Genomic DNA, 20,742 nt, shown 5'->3' on the forward strand with positions numbered 1-20,742 from the left:
TGCTGACAGCCAATATCTAAATGCTGTGTTTAATAAATTTCCTCCCAAGTTAGAAAGTCTACTTACCGTTTATTGAAAATAATTATACCCATATTATTTGATGGCAAAATAAATTCTATTTGATGGAGATAAGTGACTCAACGTTCCCCCTATTATTGGACAGTTATTTTGTTTTTTACTTTTCCACAAGTATTACTAATCCCATATAAATATCCTATACTTCAGTACCTAGATCAGTATATTTGGTAAAACATTAAATAATGAAATGCCTTGGATTAGATATCTAGAAATGGAATTTCTGCATTGCAAGATTTAAACATTAAAAATACTTATAATGTATCGCCAAACCTTTCCGGAAACATATCACATCCTCACCATTTACATCCTCACCATTAACTTTACTCTGAAAAACAATCTTTAATAATTTGTTAAGAAAATAATTGTGAAAAATTTTGGTGAAAAACTGTAGCTCAAGCTTTAATTTATACTTCTTAAATTACAACTAAGATTGACTTTTTCGTCTTCAGTGAATCTAGCCATTTGTATTGCTTCATATCCTTTGCCCATTTTTCTCTAATATGGTTCTAGTGTTTTTTCTCATCTACTGACATCAACATTTTATATATTATGTGACTATTTCGCATATTTTACACAGTATATGAACATTTTACAAATTGCTTATGTGAATACTTTACATGTTAAACCCTTTGTTTAATCTGTTCATAGTGCTTTCCCAGTTTGCCATTTCTTCAATTTACATTTAATTTTAATTTTAAATGGTTTTGGCACATATTTCAGTTTAGTATATTAAAATGTTGAGTGGGTCTTTTCCTTTGTAATGCCTTTCATGGCCTTTATGTTTAGAAAGTTAGAAAGTTATTTGCCCATCCAGAGACAGATAAATATTATCTTATGGGGTTTTTTCTCTTTCTATGGTAGTTGTACTTTTAATTTGGATTTTAGTTATACCTTTAATTCTAACTGGGGTTTTTGGTTTGTTTTATTAACTTTTTTTTATTGTTTTGCGTGTATGGTATGAGGAATAAGGGAGATGTAAGTATGATTCCTAGTCCTAGTTTGTTGTCTTCCTCTCTATTAGTTTATAGGAGCTTTCCTTTGTCCCAGTGCTCTTAAATTTCTTCCATCTCAAAATTCTTATGCTTTAGTTTTATGAAAACTTTTTAGTTCCTTCTTTGACAACTTCCTCTAGTTTTTCCCTCTGTACATTTTCTCCTGTATTTGGATATCAGACCTCATGGACTGGACCTCCAATTCTTGTGTCTTTTCTTCTTCCAACTTTCTATCCCCTTATCACTATGCTTTATCTTCTGAAATTTTCTCTCATCCTTATCTTGTAAACCTACTTCTATTGTCTTTTTCATTTCTCCTATAAAACTTTTAATATTTAACAGTTCATTTCTGTCCCCTTAGCTTTTTCAAGTGTACATAGCTTCCTTACCTGCCCCCCACCATTGTCCTATTTTTATTTCACAGGTGCACTTATTTCTTCTCTCAGAAAATACTAAAACCCGGACCCATATTGTGAAAACAAGCTTCATGTAACAATCCTTATGCTTAAAATTGACACTGCAATCTAGTATTTCTGCTGTGTTCTATTTTGTTCCCCTTTAAAAAATATGCTGCTGGTAACCCACAAAGTTGTTTCTATGACCCACTAATGGCTCATGTCCTGCAGTTTGGAAAGAAATATTATATAAATCATGTTAAGGCTTTTGATCTTTCAACGTCAGAGACACAATCACATTTGTTTTCCATGCAGAAATGGACAGACTGGAGTGGCCCAGAATAAATGAAGACAAACATTGATAAAGATCCAGATGAGAGATGGTACCTTTCCTGGGGTGGTGGTAGAGACAGAAGCAGATTGCCTACTAGGGTGCCTTCACTCACATCTTATTATTTAATCTTATTTCCTCAGTGTGCCACGTGGGGAACTGGACCAGAGCGTTCAGATGCTTGTCCAAGATGGCATAATCAGTGAGTCCTGAGCCAGATTTGAGCCAGGTCCGTCTGTTTCCTAAGCCTGGCCTTTCCTCTAAGTCACAGCAAATCCATGAGGTGAGCCTATAAAATAGGAGAGAAATTGTCAGAAGAGCACATTTTGGAGCTTAAGAACCAATTCCTTGGAGGCTTCAATACCTGAAAAGGTTGACTATGTTTGGCCCCTGAAATGAAACCTAAATTTATTTCTTAATTAAAAAAACAAAAAAAAGACACATACACTGTGATGTCACAGTAACAACCTGACTTGGAGTCCCCTTTGATCTCGAGTTGATGACCTGGTCATGTGGTACTTGTCCCTCAGCCAGGTCATCCTTACCCTTGTACACCTCTGCCACATCCTCCATGCGAGGATGTGAGGATTAGGATTTCCATGGGATTTTTTAATATTTTTATTACTATCTAGGATTATACATGTTCCCCAATGTCGATTCATGTTGTCAACTCTAAACACAATTAAACAACTAGAAATCAATCCCTCTCTTTCTCATGTTCTTTATACATGCTCTATTATGCTACTTGTCATGTAAGGGTATTAATCATTCCTCTGTCTTCTCTACTAGATTATGTACTTTGGGGGACAGGGTGGGCCCTTCTTAGTCTCTGGGTCCCATTGGCTACCACAGAGTCTGGAGTAACAGATGTCAAATTTGATAATTATGTTGTATTTGAAAAAATGCAGAATATATAAATAAATTCTCAGTTTTTATGACTAAAGCCCTTATATGATTTTAATTCACTGTTTTTCAAACTTTCTTGATCCCTGCCCCCCCCCCCCCCCGCTTTGATAAGCATAACTATCTCTGCCACTACTCCCCCACCCTCTTCGGCAAATTCTACTTTTTCCCCAGACCCCTGTCAGTGACCAACACGCACATAACACAGAACATTTGCACATCCCACAGCCAGGCTGATTTTGTCTACTTTAGTTCCTTTTACTTTATAGTACAAACAAGAAAGCTTCTTTTTGTTTGCCTGCTTTCCAAAGGGAAGTTATATGATGATATTGAGTTTACTTTTGCAAATTACAAATGTCCTCACCCCAAGATTCTAGAACACAGTACGTCATGGGAGTACCTTGATCTAATTAAAGTTTTTACTGACAGCTCATTCTAGGGGAAGCCTGTCTTTCCCAGCATCTTTATGAGCCATAATTCACTGTCTCCATTTGGTCACCTCTGGTCCCTTTTCTTTGCCACTGACTCTCTTCTCCTGCGGACGAGGTTTCTAACCAGATCCTCTTAGGTCTCAGCACTCACACCCATGCCAATCCAACATGTGTCAATAGCTGTCAGCAAAGACCTGAAGGGGACGAATAATGGCTGATGTGGAATAAAATGACATTCTACTTGGATTTCAGTGGTTTGGTTGATTCTTTTCCAAGCTGTTTGAAGACAGGAGTCAAACTAGACCCTTCTCCAGCCCTGCAGTCCTCACCACCTCTTCTCTCATACCCAGTTTTGAATCCCTTCATCCCCGCCAATCCATTCTGCAGCTGGAGTGACTTCCTAAAATAAATCTGATGACATCATCCTACTCTTACAGCCCGTCAATCACTCTCCATGTGCCTTAGGATGAAACCCTGCTACCTCCCTGACCCCCAACACCACTGAGATCTGATCCCTTCCTCTTGGGCCTCACCTCTGGCCTGTGCCACCTGGCTGTCTTTGCTCTGAGCAGTACTATTCAACTTTTTACAGTTTCTGCCACAGACAGTGCTCTCTCTTGTCCTGAGACTTTACATCATAAAATACTTCGCTTGGCCTGGAATTTTCACCTTGTATTCCCATCCCTTCAACTCTTTCATTTACCTTTTCCTTTTTTTTTTTTTTTAAACACAATGCAGCCAAACATTAGGTCCTCAACTCATCCATCTTCCTAACAAGCATGTCCTCACTCACCCCTTAACCTCCTCCTGACCTACGTGATGTTAAGGGCCCTTTCTGATTGTGCCTCTTTTTTTTTGCAGCATTTGGGACCTTAGTTCCCTGACAGGGATCAAACCCAGGCCCCTACAGTGGAAGCACGGAGTCCTAATCACTGGACCACCAGGGAACTCCCTGATTGTGTCTATTAATCCCAGTATTTCCCCTGTATCTAATTGCTACCTTCCCCCTCATATATATACATAGTGCCTGCTATACAGTAAGTATTCAATACAGGGATTAAATAAATGAATAAAAGAAAGGGAGAAAAACCCTTCCATGAAATTTCACTTGGAGTCTCTTGGCTCTAGTCCATTCATTATCAAAATGTTTTTAAAACATCTACCATAAGCACCAGCTAGATGCCGAGTATCCAGGGAGGAACGAGCTTAGACCTGGTCGCTGCTCTCAGGCCAGCACCTCGCAGGGCTCCATGGGTAACCAGAAAAGAAAGCAGAAGTTAACTGATGCTCTGCCTGAGACAGGGAAGGACAACGCTGGGGAACTTTCACGCCACCAGTGAGTTCTGTAACGTAGACTTCAGGCTGTGTCACCTCTAGCCCAGGGCAACACAGATACAGAACTTGGTACCTCAGAACCTGAAGTAGGTAGGGAAGACAGACAGACAGACAGACAAGAAGTTTCGATACAGTGTGAGAAGTGCTCTTTAAGAGAGCTATGTGCTATGAGGGCAGAGAAAGGTCGCTGAAGCTGATCTGGGGAGAAGTAGCTCTGAAAAAACAGCAGCAATGGTGTAAAATCATACTTAATGATGAGATATGTTGAAACTGTGGCTTGTAACCTAGAATGATTAAATTTCTAGGTTCCTGAAGCTACTTCTTTGTCACTCCTCTCTGTTGATTGTCAAACTCTTGTATGAAATTGACAGGTAGTGAGGAAATTAACCATATTTGCATTATGAGGAGAGGCAAGGAGGCTGAGGAGTAGGTGCTATTTGGGTGAGGATGCCTGATTCATTTTCCTCATCATGACTAAACCTAAGAAAGGACACCAGGCTCAACCCTCAAGTGAGAAGCAGAAGGCCTCAGAGTCAAAAGGGGTGGTTGACACCCAAGCCAACAGGAGGCTGAATCACGCTCTCCTGAAACTGTGGGCAGAAGTGTCTTCTTTCTGGCAAAGCTAAACCTTGGATGATGTCTAGAAGTAATACTAGACAACCTCAGTCCTCACAGAAGCAGCCATGTGTCCACATGCACACTCTCACCCCATGACCTTGCACTAAAATGGACATATGGTCCATAGAACTCCTGAGCACTTCCGGATTGCTCAGCTTTTGGATATAGATCCAGATGTTAGGGGACAACTGCAGACAGGAATAACTTTGAGTCTCCTCATGCAGAGAAATATTTAAAATAACTTTTCTGAAACTTTCTTTTTTCGGCTTTCCTTATCTGCAGGGAGAACAGTGTAGTGGTTATGAGCTGGGCCCTGGAGTTAGACTGTCTGGGTGCAAATGCAGTGTGCTCCTGGGCATATTGTAGAACCTATCTATGCCTCAGTTTCCTCATCTACAAAATCAGGATAGTGATAGAACCTACCTCCTAGAGTTGTTTTAATTAAGACAACATGCATTAATATACCATGTTTCATTAATTCTAAGCCATGCATTTTTCACATTTTAACATGTCTGAAATTGAGGTGCAATTTACAGTCAATAGCATAGCAGAGTTTAGTTGCCTCAGTGGTAGGAAAAATAATGGTGTAGCTTATAATCAGTGGCATCTTAGATGTGATGAAATTCAGGATACAAAGAGCTTAGAAAAATACATAGCACATAAACAGTACTAAATGAATATTTAATAGATGATAGAGATATAAAATATATATAGCTCTTTTAACTTCATCAGAGCCAAAATATATACCTCAATTTTAAACCAATGTCCCAGATAGCAATGGCAAATGATAACATGACTGACCCATTTCCCAGGAAAGAAAGAAGATGCTCTTAATACTTGGCCTGGAGTTGGTGGCAGCACCTGGTACCCATCCCTTTATCTTAGCCAAGATCTCAGAAAGGTGATATAATTGAGACCTACTGAGATGTGGATACCTTGGACAGGTAAAAGTTTGATGCCTCTTTAGGTCAACATTCTTTTCCTAATCATTTATTAGAGCGACTGGTACTCTGAGACACAGCAGAGAAGTAGGAGCTCTGACAATGAGGCTCAGAAATCCAGCTCTCACCCCAAACCTGCATATAGCAGGGAACAAATCCAAAGCCCTAAGTTAACCAACTGCTCTTCTTAAGAGGATAGTGATCCTTGGACTACCATTCCCCAAGTGACTAATGAAAGTCTTGTTTTCCAATTGTAGACCCCGCTTTCCATAAGAGAAGTTGCAATAAACACATTTTTTAAATACCAGCAAATTTCCAGTGATGCTCTAGTGCACCTTGGAGACTGGTTCTATAAGCAACTCCTAAGCCTCCCCGACCAACATTAATTCAGCTCAACTCTGGGCCCCAAAAGGAGTTTATTCAGATGGCAGACACGCAGACATGAGTGAATATTATATATTTAGGCAGGGGATCAAAAGGAGCTTCCCTGGCCTTTTGTTTCTTGCTGATTGTGTGTCCCCTTTAAAATGTATCCGACTGTCAACAGGAGAAAGCAGAACATTCTGTTTTGAACTTCAACATATATTGCCTTTGTATTATGAAAGTTTTTTTTAATTGCCAGGAACAAAGGAAAATGAAGTTCTATCAATATGTTTATAATAGAAAGAATAATTAGAAAAGTAGAATAAAAAACTTATGCATGGTATGATCACAGTGTGTGAACATACGCAAAGGATGATGAAAGACTGAGAAAAGCTCAATAACTGCCTTTGCACCACAGGTAAGTAAAATTATTGTTACTTTTGTGAATATAAAATTTTATACAGAAAAACTTACAAGAGGGAAAATGAAATTCGTTTTCAAAGCAAATAGTATTAAATTCAGTTGAAGTTTGGAAACCACTGTAGGTTTCGTAAATATACATTTTTTAAAAACTCAGAGGAGTATTTCATTTTCACTAGTTGTTCACAGATCACCAAGGCCCTGAGTCATTTTGGAATACAAACAGGAAATGGAGGTTCTCATGAAGCAAGATGAACAAAATCCACCTTCTCCAGATATGGATAAACTGCTTGGCTTGGCTCTCTTGCCTAACCCCTGTTAAAATTATTTAGTATTTTCATGGTCCTTTCAGGATGATATAACAAAATATCACAGTGGCTTAGAAACAAGCATTTATTTCTCACTGTTCTGGAGGCCGGGAAGTCAAAGATCAAGGGGCAAGCAGAGTGTCTGGTGAGAACCAACTTCCTGGTTCATAGATGGCCGTCTTTTTGCTACATACACACATGGCAGAAGGGGCAAGCAAGCTCTCTGTGGTCTCCTTCTAGAGGCACTAATCCCTCTCATGAGGGCTCTCCTCTAATGACATAATCACCTCCCCAAAGCTCCACTTCCAAATACCATCACTTAAGTTTCAACGCATGAACTTTGGAGGGAGACAAACACTCGGTCTATGGCAGTAATGTTGAAGACAACAGTCTGTTCAGTGGGTGAAGGAGGACCATTTGACTTAAGCAGATGGTCTCTTTTTTTCCAAATACTGATGTGGATACAGGAGACACTTATTTATTCATTCAGCAGACAGAGTGCCTTCCTCCCCACTGTGGGCTAGGCTCAGGGCTAATTGCTGGAGACACAGAGTATATAAAACATGGTCTCAGCTGTCCTGGAACTCACAATCTCAACTTTCTACCAGGTCATCTTGATTTTCAATACAGAAATTTAAACATTTATTTCAGAAATCTATTTGCCTAAGTATCTATTCCATTATAACTACTTATGAATTTAAAATAATGGCTGTTTATTTTTAACACTGCAAAACATATTAAGGCAAACATTCAGTCCTATCTCTGTCTATATGTGTCTGTCTTAGTCTGAATAGAACAGCATCTGGCAATTGCAAAAGGACTCCAGAAGTGCAGATCAATGGGAAAAGCAGAGGTCTGGCTATCAGGAGACTTTCATTTAAATCTAAGCTCTGCCATTTACAAGCTTTTTGAGCTCTCTGAGCCTTAAGTCCCTCATTTGTAAAATGGGAATTATAATACCTACGTCACATTTTGGACATGAGAATGAAATGAGCTAAACAATGTGAAGCACTTAACCTATAGCAAAACTGAGCAAACACTAGTTTGTTTCTTCCATATAGTCTCACTGCAGGTAGGTGGCCAGTCTTTCATTTAGGGGGAAAAAATGCAATTACAAAAATCTGGATTTTACAAGACAGGTATTTTTAGGGCTCTGGTTTTCTTTTCAGAAAGATTAAACTCAGATTATAAACAGGTTAGCTGCAGGATTCACCTTGACAATTCAATTCCAAATCAAGAGAGCACAGAACCTTTGCAGCACAACCCTCCAGAGGCCGAAAAACCCTTGATCCACTGGCCTTGACCAAGTCTCAGGTAGCCTTCCGGGGCACTAGCGCTGGGATCACTGTGGGCAGGAAGTGCTCATTAGGACAATGCCTGCTAGTGTGTGGGCCCGTATAGCAGGCGAGACAGTGAGATGCGACCTCCACCTCGCTGTGCAACAGTAACTTCGCTAAGGTTCAGGCAACTAAACAAAAATTTGGGGGAAAAAAACCCAACACATCCAGCAGATATTGAAAAACACAACAGTTTGGGAATTTGGGATTAGCAGATGCGAACTATTTTGTATAGAATGGATCAACAACAAGGTCCTACTGTACAGCACAGGGAACTATGCTCAATATCCTGGGATAAAACATAATGGACAAGAATAGGAAAAAGAATGTGTGTGTGTGTGTGTGTATATATATATATATATATATATATATATATATATGTATATATATATATATATATATATATATATATATAGCTGAATCTCCTTTCTGTCCAGAAGAAATTAATGCAACATTGTAGAGATAAACCAACTATACTTCAATAAAATAAAGATAAAACACAAATTATCTTGCAATAAGAAGATGAGGGAGGGGAAAGGAAAGTCCCAGTCGTCCATGCTAAGATCCAGGAGATACTTGGTATGTGACCACCCTCCTCTGATCTGTCTTAAAAGGCTTTATTGAGAAAAATGGAAAGGAGCAAAAAGAACCACGACATTGGCCATGTTCACTGAACTATCTACTGTCTCCCTAGACTTACTACCTGGTTCCCCTGTCTCCTAATTTTGTCCACCAGTGGTGACTAGATGACCTGTCATTTTAACCACATTACTCTTTGTCTCCACATGCGGATGCCTCTTCTTGATGCTTTATGCTCCCCGCCCGTTTACCCCAAGAGCTCTGCCTATAATTCCAATGGCGTTTAGACTGTTGTCTCAATTCCTGTTCTCTCACAGGCCTATCCCCTCACCTTGCCAAACACAGTGTAAGGCCCCTGTCCCTTGCAGCAAGTTCTGCTCTTAAAGTCACTGAGTATTTGAGGCCTTTGTCTTTGCATTATTAATCTGCTCCACATGGACCGAGGGCCCAACAATGAGGACATCTGTTACAGATCTAATATTAGCAACAAACACAGGTCACATCATCTTGTATAAAGACAATACTGAGGGAGAAACATTCGGTCACTAGCAGAGACGTGGCAGCGTTAAACAAGGGGCTCTGTCAAATGCTGCGGCTGTCTGTCATTCAGGGAGGGCAGAAAAGAGGGGAGGGAGAAGATTGGAGAGTGTAACCCGTTCTTTCTTTCGTTCCATTCTGCTGTCCTAGGGAAATACAACTGCCCTGCACAACTCCTACCATATCTGGCCTCAGGTCAGGCAGAGAGGTCCCCTGTCCCCCTAGGAGAACACACAGAGGTCTTAGATGTGAGTGTCAGAAACAGCCATGCTTAGGCCTAAGGAAGACGTGCCTTCAGCAGAGGGGCTACCAAACTAACAAGTCACTGGATTAAAAACCTTTGGCCACGTGGCTTAGGGGATTCCGGGTGTCTCCCCTTTTCTAGCAGCTCCAAAGGTCCAGCGAGATCATTTGGATTAGCCTCCATGGCTTGTGGAATCTTTGCAATCCAAATGGGCTCTTTAGAAGAGGGGGCAAGTCGGAGCTCCGGAAATGTTTTATTTGGCTATCAGGACTTGGAAGTTTTTTTTTTAACTAGCTGTCAACATTAACATTTTTTTTTCATATAATCCCAAGTTGTTAGCTTCTCTGGAAAATTCAGTAAATGACAACCCCATGACCCTCATTCCCACAAAACAATAGTAGACTGGCCCCCAGGAGAGTCCTTGGCCTTACGATGGGGCATGAGCCGCCCTCCTTACAGCAACAGTCACTTAGATAACCGGCCTGAACCGGGTGGCAATGGGAATTTTCTACCAGGGGTCAAGGGTCTCACAGGAAAGGTCAGCAGGCTCTGGGTGTTGTGAGCAGTGGGCAGGAGTGGATGAAGGAAGGAGATGAACCCCATTTCAAGGAAATACAAACTCCCACCGCCGAAAAGCCAAGCCCCAGGTACACGGGCCTGACAGATAGACTGCCAGCCAGCAGAGCTGGACACTGTGAACAGCAACCAGAGAAACAGAAACACTGGCCAAGAAGCCTGCACAGAGCCTTGTCACCTGTCCATAGTTGGAATGAAGACGGGGAATGGCAGGGGCGGGAGAGAAGAATGTGTTCTCTCCGTGTCCCTCCATCCTTCCACTGGGCATTTCGAGAAAAAAACAAAACAAACCCTCTCACTGGCACTTGCTGAAGAAACTAAACTCCCATCCACCCCTGCAGCCTAACTGCCCATGGACCAAAAGTTAGATGGGTGGGTGTCAAGCATCTCTGCATAGCAGTTTTAACATTTGTACTGCAGCCAATGGAGCTGGAATTTAGGGGTGGTGAGAGGATGGGGGGAGGGTCTAGACATCAGTGTGTTTCAAATGTGATTCCAGTAGGTTGAGGTCCAGCGCACTGGAGCGGTGCCTCTCCACCTTGAACATGCCCCTGACTCACCTGGGATCTAGTTTAACATGCAGACTCTGAGTCGTAGGTCTGCGGCCGAAGTCTGAACTCCTGAACTTCACCGAAGTCAAAGGCGATGTCCGTGCTGTGGATCCTGGCCACGCTTTGAGTGATAAGAAGCTACAGCCTTTGCCAAGAGGCACAGGAAAACATGTTCAACATCGCTAATTATCAGAGAAATGAAAATCAAAACTACAGTGAGATATCACATCACACCAGTCAGAAAGGCTATCATCAAAAAATCCACACTTAATAAATGCTAGAGAGGGTGTGGAGAAAAGGGAACTCTCCTACACCGTTGGTGGGAAAGTAAATTGGTATAGCCACTGTGGAGAGCAGTATGGACATTCCTTAAAAAACTATAAATAGGGGGCTTCCCTGGTGGCGCAGTGGTTGAGAGTCTGCCTGCCGATGCAGCGGACACGGGTTCGTGCCCCAGTCCGGGAGGATCCCACATGCCGCGGAGTAGCTAGGCCCGTGAGCAATGACTGCTGAGCCTGCGCTCCGCAACGGGAGAGGCCGAAACAGTGAGAGGCCCACGTACCGCAAAACAAACAAACAAACAAAAAAAACCTATAAATAGAGCAACCATATGATACCACAATCACAGTACTGGGCATATATCCAGAGAAAAACATGGTCTGAAAGGATACATGCACCCCAGTATTCACTGCAACACTGTTTACAATAGCCAAGACATGGAAGCAACCTAAATGTCCAACGACAGGGGAATGGATAAAGAAGATGTGGTACATATATAGAATGGAATATTACTCAGCCATTAAAAAGAATGAAATAATGCCATTTGCAGCAACATGGATGGACCTAGAGATTGTCATACTGAGTGAAGTAAGTCAGACAAAGACAAGTATTGTATGATATCGCTTATATGTGGAATCTAAAAAACTGATACACATGAACATATTTACAAAACAGAAACAGACTCACAGACTTAGAGAACAAACTTACGGTTACTTGTGGGGAAGGTGGGAAGGGATAGTTAGGGAGTTTGGGATTAACGTGTACACACTGCTATATTTAAAATGGATAACCAACAAGGACCTACTGCATAGCACAGGGAACTCTGTTCAATATTACCTAGCAACCTAAATGGGAAAAAATTTGAAAAAGGATACATGTATATGTATAACTGAATCACTTTGCCGTGCACCTGAAACTAACACAACATTGTTGACCACCTATACTCCGAAACAAAATAAAAAGTTAATAAAAAGGAAGAAGCGATAGTCTTTTCCTTTGTCATTCTCCTTTCAAGTACTTTACCAGGGACAACCCCACGTCTGTCACCTCTATGTCTGAAAATAATAATAGTAATGAATAATATTATTAAAGTAATACAAAATAATAATAACTTCAATAATAGCTAGACTTTCTTGTGTGCTTTTCATCAAACACTGTGCTGAAATCACACTTTTTAAAAAAAAATCTTCAACTAGATGTGAAATAATAGCTTGTTTTTCCTCAAGCTAGTTACTACTCTAAGTCTCTTACTTATATTAAGTCAGTTGAGCTTCACAACCATCCTATTGTTGTGAGTTCTGTTATTATCATGTCCAGAAGCAGCCTGCCGAGGTCAAACGGTTTTATGAGCGCAGCCCTTGTGTTTGGACACAGGGTGTGTGCTGGGCCCCGCTGGCTCTCCCAGGAGCAGGGGCCTCGGAGTGCTCAGTCACTTGCCAGTAACCCTAGCAAAAGGCAGAGCTGGGCTTCCAATCTCCATCTGCCCGACTCTACAGACTGAGCTTCTGGATAGAAAAGTGCACGATGTATACAAATTGGGAGTCAGGGTTCTTGGCACATTGTAGACCCTCATAATATGGTAGCCATGTTTCCTGTCACTAGCCTACTTGTTTTTACCTTTCTCCTAGAGTAGCCAGTGTGAACTGCACACAAGCAGTTACGGGGGTGTCTTTATCCATTTGGGCTGCTTTCACAAGATACCATACAGTGGGGGGATTGAGCACCATTTTCTTTTCACAGTTCTGGAGGCAGGAAGTCCAAGACTAGGGTGCCAGCATGGTCAGGTTCTTGGTGGGGGTTCTCTTCCCAGTTTACAGACAGCCACCTTCTTGCTGCATCCTCACATGCTGAAGAGGATAATCGTCTCTCTTTTTAGAAGGGCATTAATCTCATTCATGAGGGCTCCACCCTCATGATCTAATTACTTCCCAATGGCCCCACCTGCAAATCCCTAACTGGAGATTAAGGTGTCAACATATGAATTTTAGGAGGACACATTCGGTCCATAGCAAGGGGGGAGATCGTGGGAAAATGGAATGGAACACAGGAAATGGAATTGCAATGACCAGGCTCCCTAAAGGAGCCAAGGAATATCAATGTCATGAGTGGAGGAAGGGAGGGATTTGACAGCAAGCCACACTCACTTCCTAGAGTGAAGCAGCCAGTGGGAGCATTCAAAGCCAGTCCCATCCCCCTGCACACCTGGTAAGAAAGGAATGTCCGGAGCAGCCATCATTCTCCCAAAAGGTGACCTGTGCCCATTTGTCAGGTACGATTGAGAAAAGTGAACAAGAGAGCTGCCATGAGTCCGACAACAGACTGAAACAGCTCTGAGAGCCCCAAGAGGCTTTGGCCCTGAACTTGAGGCTGACTGTTCCCAGTAAAAGATACCTTTCTTCAGAGGCTCTAAAACCAGCAGTTTGGGGGAGAGCCTGGCTATGGTTACTGTAGCTGGGAAGAAGCTGTGGCGTTGTGAAACTGCCTAACTGCCTGTCTGTCTCCAAGCAGATCATAAACGTCATACTATGTTTCCTTAGCATGTAGGACTAGCCTGGCACGGTGAGGGTGCTTAATATTTGTGGAGTCAATGAATGAAGGTCTCATATTGGAATAAGAGAAACAGAGTTTATTCTCTGGCTCTGTAAGTTATTTCAAACCCCAGCTTAGAACTGGGTATCTTATTTTAAAAGACAATTAACATGAAAGCAATTATGCTGTAAAAGGAATTATTTATTTATTTTAGGTGTTTCTTATGATACTAGCTTTTTTTTTCATTTCTATTGGTGGTTTCAAGTCATTCACTCAATCGACAATATTCATTGAGTCCTCACTAAACAGAGAAAGCCAAGAAAGATAATTATCTACTGTTGTAATCTGGTTCAATCCATGAGCTAAACCATAGGGTAATAAAGTACTCAGGGTCCTAGAGGGTCCTGTGTTAAGTACAGTCAAGGTGATATACCACAAGCGAGCTGAGGTTAGGTCACCTGGTTACTAAGGAGTTTCTCAGGAAAATGAAACTTATGCAATAGACCCTTGACATCTCCAGGGAATGGATCCTGAGCTCTTTCTTTGCAAATTCTTAATCCTAGCTCTTTCCTAAAAATTATCCGTCTCTGACACCAGGATTTCCCATGCATAGCCGCAAATTCTAAATCTATAACCCATTCAACTCTCACACCTGATATCTCACCTGGTAGCTGTTTCTCCAGAGGATTTCTCCTGAAGTCTCCTGAGGAGATGCCTTCACTGCCCTCCACATTATGTGAATATGGGCCTCAGCACAATTCCAAAATACTGACTGCATTGATTTGCTGCTGCTCATACATAGCTGAGATGGCTATTGTCAACTTAGTGAATGTCAGTGATCTGCTGGCTCTGTTAAAGTCCCACCTAATGCAATACAAGTCAGAAACGTGACATGTCAGCTGGTACAGCAGGAAACGAGAACATACAGACATTCTGCTCTCAGGATTTGCATCTGGTAGGAACGATAGAGCCATTTCCAGGGATGGCTGTGAATTATCCGTGCTTTCAAAGACTCTGTGACCCCCAAATTTCTCCATCCCCAGGTCACCTAAAACACCAATGGCCCCAATCACACAGTGGGAGGAGTTTGCATTCACTGAGTTATGACATTTTATGCCTTCCCCCCGCCACAGCTCCCGCCACCTCTCTCCTGCTCTCCAGCCACTTTGCTAATCTGTGAGCCCCTTAAGGGTGCCCCCACCGCAGGTATCTGCATGTGTTGTCCCTCTGCCTAGAGTGATGCTCTCGCTCCCTTGTCCACAGCACACAATAGAAGACCACACTCCCAAGAGGCCACCCTCTCCGACACAGCAGTCCTGTCACTCTCTAACCCCTTACTCTGCTTTATTTTTTCTCCTAGCTCTTGTGACTGCTTGACTTGTTATGTCTCTCTTTATAATGAGAATATAAGCTCCAGGAGAACTGAAACTTTGCCTTTTTCACTGTTGTGTCCCCAGTTCCACAAACAGTGCCTGGTACACGGTAAGTGCTTAGCAAACATGTGCTGAATGAATTAATAAGAGAGTGAGTGAACGGGCACTGAAATATATAGACACCATGTGAAGCTTTTGAGAAAAGGCTCTCTGAGAGATGGGACAAAGAAAAGATGCTCTCTGAGGTCTACAGGACTTAAGGTAGCTCTTTTTTAGGTAGAAGAACCTGAACATTTAGGGCACGAGGATACTGGATGCCAGGATCCTAGACAAATCCAGAAACCCGGCCACACAAATGTTGCATTTTCATTGAGTGGCACCTCCAACATGTTACCCATGCCCAACAGGGCTCAGTTCTGCCCTTCCTCTGTCCTCCCTGAAACTGCTTATCCCCCTAACACCCACCACTTGCTGAGCAACCGTGAGAAGGGTCTCACTATTACCCTGTAATCACTGCAGGTCAATGACAAGGAGCTTGGGAGGCATTTCAGTTTGAGCGGCTGGTGAGCAGAGCGGGATGGGCAAGGGCTGCTCCTCACCAGGATCTGTTCAACTCACATCAGTGTCCATTCCACTTACCTCGGTAGCCAATTCCTACCAACTGTTTGTGCTTTCCTATTTAAAGTGATGAAAGGTAACACAAACATTGGGAGAAAAAGCAACTTCAAGACCCATATACGGTAACAGTCTAACGACATAAATATCATGGTAAAGTTATTTCCAAATATCTGGAAAGGAATCCTTATACACATGGAAACTGAATTGGTGTAATGGTTAATCTCTACGAATAATTCACTGTGGCCAGGTAGTCAGACAGATCCATAACAGACCCTTTATACAAATCTTAGAGGAGTCCCAAGATCCGAATTCCAACCTCTACGAGTTACGTTTAAGTACAGGTTCTAATGTCCATCTTACAACTTTGGGCTCCTAAGTAATAATGCTAATAGGTAATATTTATTTAGCACAAATTATGTTTGCCCTGATCTGAACTTGTTATGTGCAAACTCTAACAGAGGTGCAATGTGGCTAAGAGCTCATTTTGCCTAAACTGGCAAATGGAGAGCCATCGAAACCTGATTTGTTGAAAGACTACTAAACAAGCTGGGGTAGGAGTCTGAATAAAGGCTGGGTCCTCTGGCTCTTGACTGATTGTGAAATCTTTACCTTGCCTTTGTAACACTGCAACAAGGACAAATACGACAAGGAGTGGAATTTGTAAATGGGTATGTGTGACCTTTTGTGCAAACATGCGGTAGATCATGAGCAAAAAAAAAAAAAAACACACATCAATTTTCTACCGGTAAAAATAATTAGCAGGGCTTCCCTGGTGCCGCACTGGTTGAGAGTCCGCCTGCCGATGCAGGGGACACAGGTTCAAATCCCGGTCCGGGAAGATCCTACATGCCGCAGAGCGGCTGGGCCCGTGAGCCATGGCCGCTGAGCCTGCGCGTGCGGAGCCTGTGCTCCGCAACGGGAGAGGCCATAGCAGTGAGAGGCCCACATACCACAAAAAAATAAAAATAAAAAAAATTAAAAATTTGCAGTTTCTTACAAAATTAAATATAGTCTCACCATACAATCCAGCAGTCGCACTCTTGCTATTTACTCAGATGAGCTGAAAACTTACAACCACACCAAAACCTGCAAACAAATGTTTATAGTAGTTGTATTCATAATTGCAGAAAAAATTAGAAGCAACCAAGATGTCCTTCAGCACCTGAGTGGATAAATAAAGGGTCATACATCACACAATGGAATATTATTCACCAATACAAGGAAATGAGCTATAAAACCACTTAACGTGGAGGAAACGTAAAGGCATATTACTACGTGAAAGAAGTCATGAGGAAAAGACAAAATTATGGAAGCAGTAAAATGATCAGTGGTTGTCGGGAGGGGGAGGGGTGGATGATTAGGCAGAGCACAGAGGATGTTTAGGCAATGAATCTATTCTGTATGGTATTATAAGTGTAGATACATGTCATTATACATTGGTCAAATCCATAGACTGTACAACACCAAGAGTGAATAAATTAAACTAAGGACTCTGGGTGATAATGAGGTGTCATTGCAGGTTCTTCGATTGTAACAAAAGTTCCTTTCTGGTGTGGATGCTGGTGGAGGAGCATGGGACCGAGTATGTTGGAATCCTCTGTATTTTCCACTTAATTTTGTTGCGAAGTACTCTGCAAAAATAAAGTCTATTAATTAGAAGAAAAGTTAACGTGTAAGCCTGGGGGTGTGCTGAGGAACACAACAGTAGAACTGAGCATCAGAGAAAGAATACGGGCGGATGTCCTAGGCATTGGGCTGGCCCTAGAGGCCAGGAGAGTGTATGGATGCACATCAAATTAACTGAGCACCTCTTACACGCCTGTCACATTTACATCCCCAGTATCTTCACAAAATTCTCGCACCGTAATTCTGGCTCAGAGAAAATCAGTGATTTTTTGGCTGAAGGTCCCACGACTAGACAGTAGCAAAGCGCAGGTTTGAATGCCATTTTTGCTGACTCTAAGTCCAGTTCTCCCCTCTAAGTAACTCCTGGACAGCTCAAAGCAGTGACTATGGAAAAGTTTGCTTTACGAAAGACATCACGCTTCAGATTCAACTTTGCACATACGCATACAGAGTGGGTCTATGGATAGACTGAGTTTGTGGCTGGTGGGACAACACAAAACCACATCAACAGCATCACATTTATTTACTTCACATTAAAAGAAAAATAAGAGGCTGCAGGGCAGGTGATAGGGAAGGAGAACTGAATAGAGAATTGTTATTACTATCCAGAGTAATAACCTTTCCGGAATTACCCACACCAAGGACAAAACTTCATAATGGACAGAGTCAGCTTCCCCTGGGGGTCACCCTCTCTGCCATGATGAGGAAGGAAAGCTTCTGCAGCTCTGGAGAGGGGCCAGGGAAGGGGGCCTCACAGTCTGGTGACAATGCAGACCTCCCTAAGTCTCCTTTCTTCTCTACAGTGCATGCCAGGGACACGGCCCATCTTCCTCACCTCTTCATGCCCACACTCATCTTATTGTTCCATCCATATGAAGATATGGAAAGGAAGATAAAGCCTCTCCACCTTCCTATTTCCGTGCTGCTCCAACAAAACAAAGTCTCCATTCCATATTGCTTCAGGAAACAGAAGACACACACACACACACACACACACACACACACACACACACACACACAATGTCAGTACCATACAAAGCTCTGGTCTTAATGTTACTATTCTAACAGCCAACTCCCTTCGCAGCTGGTAATTATAGGTCCCTTTTAGAGTCCCCACCCAACCACCCATTTTTAATATCCTAAGGGTGCTCACCTGAAATCTCCCTTATTCTGACGAAGATCTTTCCAAAGGTCATGCAGAGCCCTATTCCCAGGCCACTTTGCCATAATCGATCCAGTGCTGGGTGGCAAAATTGATGGCTTCCGCGCAGTTGAAGCCAGAGTGGTAGCCATAGGGAAACGTCACCATGAACTCTGCAGCCTCCTGAGTGACCCGATCGAAGGGGATGCCGTTGTCCTTGAGGACCTTGGCCAAGAAGAGAGCCACCTTGTGCTGCAGGAAGGCCTTACAGCCCCGTGAGCTGCCCGGGAAAAGCTCCCTGGCCAGGCATTCCAGACGACAGCCGTGCTCCGGGGGCACCGCGTACCAAGTCTTGGGCTCCCCAAAGTGCAGGTAGTTGATGCTGTAAAGGTCCATGTCCTCCGTGTGCCAGGCGAAGGCGGTCTTCCACATGCCGAAGTACAGGTAGGGGGTGTTGACACCATCGATGACCACTCTGCACTCCTGTTCCAGCAGGTCCTGAATGGTTCCCAGGTGTCCAAGGTTCCACTGCTTCGTGTTTTCATCGAATAAGGAGCCACTGACGTCCGCACCGTATACTGGTGAATCATAGGGGCGTGTTTTCCAATATTTTCGCTCCAGATCCTGAAAATCAGAGTAGAATGGAGTCTGGTGTCATTCGCTGTTTGTTAAGCGGCGATACTCGCTCACGGTCATGGCTTTCTTCTTTTTGTGGTGCTCAGTAAACACACCTGCCTGCCCAGTGGTCACCTGCCGGAGGGGAGCGGCTATTAAGATGTCATCGGTATCATCATACGTCTGTCTGGCTTTCCATCCTTTCGGTGGAATTACCTTGGCTAGGCCAGCTCGGTGTGCACCTTGCCACTCCATGGCAATATATTTGCTGAAATCTTCAAATTCTTCCATGGTTGGGTGGACGATCGTAATCTTACAACTTGGGTTCTGGCTCCCAAAGTGCTTAGACTGCGTGGCGGCAACAGAATAAGCAACGGACTGCCAGCTTCTTAGGTATGCTTTGGATACCTGAGAATGCTGGGGAGTAACCTCTTCCCTATACTTCCTTTATTTTTAAAGAAGTTTTGATAGAGCTGAGAGGCAGGAACTCAGACTTGAACTTTTAAACAAACGAGGTGGTATCTTCTCCAGGCTTGTCAATCCACCAGAAGGACTCTACTCTTGTCAGCATGTTGGAGCCAAAGAAATCCAGTATTTCCCAGAGGAGACGGCTCTCTGAGCCAAGTCCTGCCTCAGCCTGCAGCTCTGTGAGTTTCCTCTGTTGGGGGTATAAGTGCCTGAGACCTCTCCAGATTCCCACGCTTGAGTGCATGGGTGGCTTCTCACCTCACTGTAGCAGAAAGTCTCTTCATGGAAGTTTCCAAGCCAAACCTAAAGAAAGTACAAAATATTGAAAATCAGTGGATGACAGAACAAACTGATTTAACGTCAAGTAAAAGAAAATTGTATAGTAATCTTAATTTCAAAGTTTGAATTTAAGGGCAAAAAGTACACTCTTTTGGTAGGCATGTAAACTGGTGCAGCTATGGTGCATACTATGGAAAACAGTATGGAGGTTCCTCAAAAATTGTAACTAGAACCACCATATGATGCTGCAGTCTCACTTCTGGGTATATAGCTAAAGGAAATAAAAACAGAATATCAAGGAGATATCCGCCCTCCCACATTCACAATGGATAAGATATGGAAACAACCAACATGTCCAGTGATGGTTGAATGGATACAGAAGATGTGGTACATAGATACAATGGAATACTACTCAGCCATAAAAAGAATGAAATTTTGTCATTTGCAACAATATGGATGGTCCTGGAGGGTATTATGTCCAGTAAAGTAAGACAGAGAAAGACAAATATGGCATGGTATCACTTACATGTGGAATGTTAAAAAAAAAAAAAAAGAGTAAAACTTACAGAACCAGAGTAGAAAAGTGGTTGTGGGGGAGGGCAGGGAAGGGAGGGTAAAAGGGTACACAGTGAATAAAGTCTCAGGAGCTAATGTTAACCACAGTGACTATAGTTGATAACAATGTGATGTATAGTTGAAGTTTTCCAGAAGAGTAGGATTTAAATGTTCTTACCAAAAAAAGTAAATATATGAAGGAAATGTGTTAATTAACTAGAGGGGGAAATCCTATCACAATGTATATCAAATCACCACAAAGTTGACCGAATATTTTACACTTTTAAAAGTCAATTATACAGCAATAAAGCTGAAATTTA

General features: G+C 42.5%; 1 protein-coding gene across 1 annotated transcript; it reads right to left on the reverse strand.

Moving 5' to 3' along the window:
• Positions 1–1,988: 1,988 nt before the first annotated feature.
• Positions 1,989–19,567, reverse strand: LOC101282712 (lysine-specific demethylase 4D-like; the record flags this gene model as incomplete). Its single annotated transcript, XM_049713837.1, is given in 3 exon segments — positions 1,989–2,085; positions 14,412–14,611; positions 18,518–19,567. A coding segment is annotated over 1 exon segment (999 nt), but the record flags the coding sequence as incomplete, so codon positions are not given.
• Between the last annotated feature and the right edge of the window lie 1,175 nt (positions 19,568–20,742).

The sequence above is a fragment of the Orcinus orca genome, chromosome 8, assembly GCF_937001465.1.
Source record: "Orcinus orca chromosome 8, mOrcOrc1.1, whole genome shotgun sequence".
Classification (NCBI taxonomy): Eukaryota; Metazoa; Chordata; class Mammalia; order Artiodactyla; family Delphinidae; genus Orcinus; species Orcinus orca.